The 9423-nt window shown below is 48.6% G+C and overlaps 1 protein-coding gene across 1 annotated transcript; it reads left to right on the top strand.

The window, feature by feature from the left end:
- The first annotated feature begins 1393 nt into the window (after positions 1-1393).
- LOC138805545 (uncharacterized) lies at positions 1394-6740 on the top strand. Its single transcript, XM_069990302.1, is given in 4 exon segments — positions 1394-3172; positions 3174-3788; positions 3790-4546; positions 4549-6740. Coding segments are annotated over 4 exon segments (5343 nt in total).
- Positions 6741-9423: the final 2683 nt, after the last annotated feature.

Genomic DNA, 9423 nt, shown 5'->3' on the forward strand with positions numbered 1-9423 from the left:
TTGAGCCAGAGCCAACCAGATTAAACGGATCCAGACGGATCAAACTGGTTTGAGTTGGATCCAGCCAGATCGAACCGGATCAAACCGGTTTCATCCCAATCCAGGCGGATCTAACCAGTTTGAGACAGATCCAGCCAGATCAAACCGGATCAAACCATTTTTAGGCGGATCCAGCCGGATTGAAAAAGATCACTGGCTCAAACTGGTTTGCCAACTGAATCAACCCAGATTAAACTGGCTCAAACCGGTTCGATCCGGATCCAGCCAGATCGAACCGGTTTCATCCAGATCACATAAACTTATACACAAAACAAAGGATACAGAAAAACTAAAACAGAAAATAGAGATTGAAGGGTTAAAAACTACGAACCCTCACTTCACCATTACTAACTAACTGCTGATTGTGCTTCTGTAAATATGCTTGCATTTAGAACCCCCTTTCCTGAGAGATATAACTGGGCAGTGACTCAAGGATATTGGCCGGCCCAGATATCCGGATGTCAGCCTGCCTCAGGACAAGGGCGGCGATTATAGATAGTGTATATTTTCCAGTTTTAGTTTATGTTCAACAATCCCCGGGATGGACCTTGACGACGACCACCTGGCAAGACCACAAGTCAAGCCAAATGTTAACCAATCATAGGCCTGTAACCATGTAACCCCCCCCCCTTAGATTGACCATGAGCTAATTGTTTGACAAAGTGTGTATTATGCTAATTTTGTGGTTTTTCCTTTTAAAAGTGTCTGTAACCTCTGCTCAGCACTCTCCTGTCTACCCGAGACAGAGAGTCCGTTTGCACAAATGCCAAATAAACTCCTCTTGCATATTGCATCTGCTGGTTTGGAGTCTTGGTTCCTGGGGCACCCTCCCGTTGAGGAAAGTATCCCAGTGAGTCTGGGGTCTTTCAGGTTTGGGGCTCGTCCGGGATAAGGTGCCCCCAGACCCAAAATTTCAAGACCAGTTGGAGGTAAGATAGAGCTCTAATTTTCTGTGTTCTCCGTGCTTGTCGTTTTCATTTTATGTTTTGGGGATCCAAAAGTGCCTGTACAGGACGTGTGTGGTGGACCAGAGGGAAAAGCAGACGTGCCCACTACCCTGGTCCCGCCCTGGGGTTCTACCCCAGGGTGCGTGAATTCGTGGTGGACTAGAGGGAAAAGCAGACGTGCCCACTACCCTAGTCCCGCCCTGGAGTCCTACTCCAGGGTCGCATGGAGGAGGGACGAGATCCGAGTGTCTCTGTGTTCGGGGGAGTTAAGGCACGGCTGGCCTCTCCCTTCTGAAGTTTCCCTCCTCATCTGTACTCACTCGGGCACCACGCGGCGTTTGTCTAGTCTCGTCTGTTTCTGTTTAGCGTTGATTGTCTTTGTTATCTGTCTTGTAACTTTTAAAGAAATGGGGCAAAAACTAACAACCCCCTTAAGCCTTACTCTAGATCACTGGAAAGAAGTTTCGGCCCGGGCCCACAACTTGTCGTTAGAAATCAAGAAGAAGAAGTGGATTAGTTTCTGTTCCTCCGAATGGCCCACTCTTGATGTGGGATGGCCAAAGGAGGGCTCTTTTAATCTTGACATTCTCTTACAGGTAAAAGCTCGAGTCCTCCAGCCAGGCCCTCATGGACACCCTGATCAGGTCCCCTACATAGTTACTTGGGAAAACCTTGCTCAGGATCCCCCAAAGTGGATTAAGCCTTTCCTCTCTCAGACACCAGTTCCTCTACCTGCTCCTCCGCCTTCTTTTACTCCCCTTGTTCCTCTCTCCTCTGCCCCCTCCCCTCCACCCGTACCCTTACCTTCTTCTACTCCCCTTGTTCCTTTTTCCCCTCCCTCGTCTTCCCTATACCCCATAAAAGAGTTGTCTCAGTTTAAAACTAAGGGTTCCTCCCCCCAATCTCCCTTGGTTTTACCTGATGACCAGGCGGATTTACTACCATTAGACTCCCCGCCAGTCTTGGATCCCCCGCCGCCGCCGCCGCCGCCCTATGCCCAACCTGCTCCAATAGAAGAACAAAGAGGCCCACTAGAGGTCCCCCTTTCCCCACCTGCTCTTTCTCTGGACTCCACTGAGCTGGGGGCGGGGTTCCAGCCTCCACCGCCGCCTCAGGCGCTCTCCCCGCCTCCTAGCAGTCGTCTATGCCTCCGCCGCGATCGAGGTGGAGGGAGCGGGGGAATCTGGATGGCCCATGCTTTTCCCCTCCGGACGGTGGCTGGCCAATTTCAGTATTGGCCCTTTTCTGCTTCAGACTTATATAACTGGAAGACCCATAACCCGCCCTTTTCCCAGGATCCTCAAGCTCTGACAGGCTTGATTGAATCCATCTTGCTAACCCACCAACCCACTTGGGATGATTGTCAGCAACTCTTACAGGCACTCCTTACCACAGAGGAACGACAGCGAGTGTTCCTGGAGGCTCGCAAAAATGTTCCAGGAGAGGATGGCAGGCCGACGCAGTTGCCCAATGAGATTGATGAAGTATTCCCGTTAACCCGCCCAAATTGGGACTTCAGTACTGCAGCTGGTAGGGAGCGACTCCATCTTTATCGCCAGGTTCTGTTGGCGGGTCTCAAAGGGGCTGGGAGATGCCCCACCAATTTGGCCAAGGTACGTGCGATAGTGCAGGGTTCTGAGGAAACGCCTGCGGGATTTCTGGAGAGACTAATGGAAGGGTACCGTATGTACACGCCCTTCGACCCCTCTGCTGCAGATAGGCAATCCGATGTCATTATGTCATTCATCGGGCAGTCGGCCCCGGACATTCGGACTAAGCTGCAGCGACTGGAGGGTCTTCAGGGGTATACTTTGCAAGATTTAGTTAAGGAGGCGGAGAAAATTTTTAATAAGAGAGAAACTCAGGAAGAAAAGGAAGAAAGGTTGCGTAAGTTGCAGGAGGATAGGGAGGACAAGCGAGACAAGAAACGTACCAGGGAGTTAAGTAAGATCCTGGCCACCACAGTCAGACAGCCAGAAGAGAGAGAGAGTAGGCCAGTGAGAAACCCGGGAGACAAAAAAAGACTATCATTGAGCCGGGACCAGTGCGCATACTGCAAAGAATTTGGGCATTGGGCCAGGGACTGCCCCAATGACAAAAAACAGACCAGAGGAGCCCAGAGATCAGCACCGGTGATGTCATTGGTAAGTGACCACTAGGCCAGTCAGGGCCAGGAGCCCCCCCCTTGAGCCCCAGATAACTTTACGAGTGGGGGGCAACCCAGTTACCTTCTTGGTTGACACCGGTGCCCAACACTCGGTACTGACCCAACCAAAAGGTCCTCTAAGTAATAAAACGTCCTGGGTACAGGGAGCCACTGGAGGAAAATTATACCGGTGGACAACAGAGCGAAAAGTACATCTTGGAACGGGACTGGTCACACACTCGTTCCTCCTGGTTCCAGACTGCCCCTACCCGTTGTTGGGGAGGGACCTCCTCTCAAAAGTAGGGGCCCAAATTCACTTCCAAGGAGGGGGGGCCTCCGTTAGGGGACCCCAAGGACAACCTCTCCAAGTCCTAACCTTACGCTTGGAGGATGAACATCGGTTACATGAAAGCCCTCAGTCAGCTCCGATCGATCCCCAATGGTTATCAGATTTTCCCCAGGCTTGGGCAGAGACTGCAGGAATGGGACTGGCTATAAATCAGCCTCCCGTGGTTATTGGACTTAAAGCTTCGGCTACTCCGGTGATGATACGTCAGTATCCATTAAGCAGGGAAGCCAAAAATGGAATTAGGCCACATATACAAAGACTGCTCCAACTGGGTATCCTAACATCATGTCAATCTCCATGGAACACCCCCCTTACTGCCTGTCAAAAAGCCTGGGACAGGAGACTACCATCCAGTACAGGACTTGAGGGAAGTAAACCGGAGAACAGAGGACATACATCCTACAGTGCCTAATCCCTACAACTTACTAAGTACGCTGCCCCCGAGTCACACATGGTATACAGTGTTAGATTTAAAGGATGCCTTCTTTTGCATGAGGCTAAGCCCTCAGAGTCAACTGATCTTTGCTTTTGAATGGAGAGACCCAGAATCAGGTTTTTCAGGACAGCTCACCTGGACAAGGTTGCCACAGGGATTCAAGAACTCCCCAACCCTGTTTGACGAAGCTCTACATCAGGACCTGGCTGACTTCAGAGTTAATCATCCCCAATTCGCTCTTCTACAGTGCGTAGATGACTTGCTCCTGGCAGCCGAGACTCGGGATGACTGTCTAAAAGGTACTGGGACCCTCTTAAAGAGACTGGGGGAATTGGGGTACAGGGCCTCAGCTAAAAAGGCCCAAATTTGTGTCCAACAAGTAACCTATCTAGGCTACAAGCTGGAAGGAGGGCAGAGGTGGCTAACAGAGAGCCGCAAACAAGCCATCACCCAGATCCCTCCGCCCACAAGTGCGCGAGCACTGAGGGAGTTCTTAGGGAGTGCGGGATTCTGTCGCTTGTGGATACCAGGGTTTGCTGAACTGGCAGCCCCTCTGTACCCCCTTACCAAGGCAAATACCCCATTCCGATGGGAAAAGAAACAACAATATGCTTTTGATCAGATTAAAAAGGCCTATTGTCAGCTCCAGCCCTAGGCCTTCCAGATGTAAATAAGCCATTCACCTTATATGTGGATGAGCGACAAGGAATTGCTAAAGGAGTCCTGACCCAGAAGCTAGGGCCCTGGAAGAGACCGGTGGCTTATTTTTCAAAAAAACTGGACAATGTGGCAGCTGGGTGGCCCCCGTGCCTCCGCATCATTGCAGCTGTGGCTGTTTTGGTAAAGGACTCGGATAAGCTAACCCTAGGACAGCCTTTGACAGTGATGGCCCCGCATGCCATAGAGACAGTAATTCGCCAGCCCCCTGATCGTTGGCTTTCAAACGCCTGGATCACCCATTACCAGACAATGTTGCTAAATCCCGACCGGATCTGATTTGGGGCCGCAGTCTCTCTCAACCCAGCAACTCTGCTTCCGGATTCGGACTCTCACCTCGCCATTGAGCATGACTGCCATCAGATTCTGGCGGAGGTACAGGGGACCTGTGAGGACTTGACTGACCAACCTCTACCAGACGCTGAACACACTTGGTACACAGATGGGAGCAGCTTCCTGCATAACGGTGAGCGAAGGGCAGGGGCTGCAGTGGTAGATGGAACCACAGTCATCTGGGCTTCAGCCCTAGAGCCTGGGACTTCAGCACAGAGGGCTGACCTCATTGCCCTGACGCAGGCATTAATAAAGGCTCGAGGAAAGAAAATCAACATTTACACGGACAGCCGGTATGCCTTTGCAACCGCGCACGTCCATGGAGAGATCTATAGGAGACGAGGTCTGCTGACCTCGGCGGGAAAAGACATTAAAAACAAAGAGGAAATCCTGGATCTCTTACAAGCCCTTTTCCTACCTAAAAAGGTGAGCATCATCCATTGCCCAGGCCATCAAGTGGGAAGGGACCCTGTAGCAGCAGGAAACAGGATGGCGGATGAGGCTGCTAGGGCGGCGGCCTTGCAAAACCAAACTTTTGCTTTAGTTACATCACAAAAACAACAGCCAAACAGACTACCTCTCTTCCAGTATTCGGATCAGGACGTAGAGGTGGCCAAAAAGTTGAAGGCAACCTTCGATAACTCGACTGGGACTTGGGAATATAAAAACCGGACAATATTACCCCGAAAAGATGCAAAAAGGTTGGTTACCTACTTACACAGGTGGACCCATTTGGGGTATAAGAAGTTAGAGACTCTTTTACAAAGGCAGGAGCAGTTTCATTACATTCCAGATCTATCGGACATAATTAAACAGGTCATAGACTCTTGTATTCCCTGCGCCAAGGTCAATGCAGGCCGATTCCAAGCGCCCGCTAGAGTCAGAATGAGAGGAGAGCGACCCGGTACTAACTGGGAGGTCGATTTTACCGAAGTTAAGCCTGGCAAGTATGGAGCTAAGTATCTCCTGGTCTTTGTGGACACTTTCTCCGGCTGGACAGAAGCTTTCCCCACTAAACAAGAAACTGCACAAGTGGTAGTTAAAAAAATTCTGGAAGAGATTTTTCCTCGGTTTGGGCTCCCTAAGGTAATAGGGTCAGATAATGGCCCTGCTTTCGTCTCTCAGGTAAGTCAGATGGTGGCCAAGCTGTTGGGGATAGATTGGAAATTACATTGTGCTTATCGCCCCCAAAGTTCAGGGCAGGTAGAATGAATGAATAGGACAATTAAAGAGACCCTAACTAAATTAGCCCTAGAAACTGGCACTAAAGACTGGGTCCAACTCCTTCCCATGGCCCTGTATAGAGCTCGAAATACTCCGGCAAGCCATGGATTGACCCCCTATGAAATCCTATATGGGGGGCCCCCTCCTATAGCAGATTTTCTTGACCCTGCCATTGATTCTTTTGCAAATACCCAAAGCTTACAGGCGTGGCTACGGGCTCTACAACTTATCCAGAGGCAGGTGTGGCGACCTTTGGCTGCTGCCTACTCAGCGGGGAGTTCCACTATCCCACACCCCTTCCAGATTGGCGACGAGGTGTACGTGAGGAGGCACCAGTCCAAGACCCTCGAGCCACGGTGGAAGGGCCCATACATCGTACTGCTGACTACACCCACTGCGTTAAAGGTAGACGGGATCGCTGCCTGGATCCACGCCTCCCACGTCAAGCGAGTGCCACCTGGAGACAGAACAGACCCCTCAGAGCCAGCGAGATGGAAGGCGCAGCGTACTCAAAACCCCCTCAAGATAAGACTCTTAAAAACTGTTTAATAGAAGATGGCGGAGGAGAAGCTGGAATCTGAACAAGCTCTCGCATAGAAAGCAGTTATAGAGTTCCAGTGAACAGTCCTAAGCCAGAGAATCACACCAAGTGTGCCATCACAGGACAGAGAGTTAGACAAGAGAGGGGAAGCCAAGGCAAAAAGACACATCTGAGCGCCTGCCAGCAGCTGCCGCTGCGGCGGCAGGGTCGCGGCGGCGACCACCGCCGCGGGGTCATACCTGAGACACAGAGAGTCGGGGACAAAGGAGCCAGACGCAGTGGACGAGCGGATTCTACTCAACACCAACAAGAACCGACAAGGAGCGGACATCTTCATCCTGCTGTTTGCAGACCAGAGACGACCCAGGATCCAAGACTCGGCGTGAGTACAAGCCTGACGTCCTCACTCCTCAGGGAGCAGAGGAGGGAAGGCCACCCCTCCCCCCCCAGCACCGGTGATCTCCATCTTGGATACCGACAAAGCTTGGAGGAGCTGCTAGCTCCAGCTCAGGCCTTGGAATAAAACGAGTCATTTAGCAGGTCACAAGAACTTAACGGCGAAGTGACCTGCCAGACTCAGCTCCATCCAGGGAAAAGTCACCCAGCTCAGGCGCCAGCCATTGGAGTGCCTTGCCTCACTGGGTAACCAGAGCCAGAGGCTGCCCCTCCCTCTAGCAGCCACCACAATCAATTGAAAAACAGAAACCCTGGGAGTGGCTCCAGGCTGGGCGCTGTGAGCTTTATCACAAAATAGCCCCAGGGAAAAGCTACTGTTTGTTGAAAGGCCTCAACTCTACCCAGAACCTAGCCTCACCACCACATCCCCCTCTTTTGTGATTCTCAAAGCAGATCACCCTCCCAGAAAACTAACCTGGGAGGGGGATCTCAAAATCTTGGGTAAAGCAGAGCATTTTTCTGCCTCTTCCAACCAACCGACTTAAGAAACCAATCAAGCCACAGGACCTCAAGCTGACCAGAGACTCCAACAAGAGACTGGTTAGAGACAAAAGGGAGATACAGGATTCTTCCCACTCCTCCCCCCCCCAAAAAAAAATCAAAAGACTTTTTTTTTCTTTTTTTTTCTTCTTCTTCTTCTTTTCTTTTTTTTGCTTGTTTTTTGTTTTTTGTTACCATATATATATATATACATATATATATAAATATATATATATATATATAAATTTTTTTCCCTTCTAAAACTTTTATTAATCTTTAATTTTTGCCTCTTCTGAAAAAATAATCGTTTTCCAGTAACTTTTTTTTTTTCCTCATCTTATAATTTTTATTTTAGGAATACGTGAATGAGCGTTTTCCTTTCTTTTCTTGTCTTCTTTCTCTTTTTCTTTCTTTCTTAATTATCTTTTTGTTTTTTATCTAGATCTACTGAACTTCTGATCTTTTCTTCTCCCTTTCCCATCCTTAAAGTTTTTCACATCTCCTCTATGTCCCTCCCCTTCTCTGAACATATTTACATTCCTCTCGAAATAGACGGTCTTTTAACCTCTATAATAACATTAATTTTTATGTTTCTATTTTTTTCTGGTCTCTCTTTATTCCCCTTTCCGTCTCTTCTTTTTTTCTCTCTCTCTACTTGCATCCTACCCAACCCATTTCCTGCATTGTGATTAGGACATAGTTAACTCTCCCTGTGCCTCCCCACACCAATCTATTCCTATTTTTTTACCCACATCTCTCCCTAATCCTAATAATTTCTGGTTTTCCAAATTCTTTTCTGCGGTTCGAAGTCCTTTAACATATAGTTGTTTGATGTTGAATAGATGTAACTGTTGAACTAGATTGTATCTGTAGACTATTGACTGTACAAATGCAAACTTTGGTTGATGGTTGCCTTAAGATAGTGTTCTAGCACAAAACTGGTGCAATCTTCATCTCAAATGGGCCGAGTAAGCCGGAAAAACACAAGAAAAATGGCAAATTCAGGTATCTCAATTCCCAATCTTGATAATCAGGGATTAGAACAGATAAAGAAAAATCCAGAGGAGAGTTCCCAAATAGCTCTACAAACACTAATAGCAAACATGATAAATGAGAAGTTTGACAATGTACAAAGGACTCTGTATGAGCGTGATAGGGAGAGAGAGGAGGCATCCCAGAAGTTTATACAGGAATATCATAAGCATGAGGAAGCTACTCAAAAACTGATACAGGATTTGCGTGAACAACTTGAGAATACTCAAAGAGAAAGGGAGGAATGGCGTGAGCAGGCTGAGAACACTCAAAGAGAACTGCAGGAATCCCACGAACGGGAAGAAAGAGAACTGCAGGAATCCCACAGACGGGAGGAAGCTAATCAAAGAGTAATTCAGGAATTGAGAGACCAGGTAGAGAATACACAAAGATCACTAAAGGCATTCATGGAATCCATTAACAAAGAGCTGAAGGAAGTCAGGGAGACCACAAAAGGAATGCTGAATGGAACCCAACAGAAGGAATGGGAGTCCAAAGAAACCATAACCAATCAACTAAGTGATTTGAGAACAAACACTGAACACCAAATTAAGGAAGTAAAGAAATTCATACAAGACCTAAAACAGAGCTTCAACAAAGAACTTGAAGCCATCAAAGCTGACCAATTAGAAGGAAAAGAGATAAAAAAAACAAAGTAGAGAGTCTTGACAGCAGGTTAGACCATGCAGAAGATCGAATCTCAGGGATTGAAGACAGCCTAGA

The sequence above is a fragment of the Dipodomys merriami genome, unplaced genomic scaffold (assembly GCF_024711535.1).
Source record: "Dipodomys merriami isolate MVZ:Mamm:240054 unplaced genomic scaffold, mDipMer1.0.p SCAF_4, whole genome shotgun sequence".
NCBI classification, from domain to species: Eukaryota; Metazoa; Chordata; class Mammalia; order Rodentia; family Heteromyidae; genus Dipodomys; species Dipodomys merriami.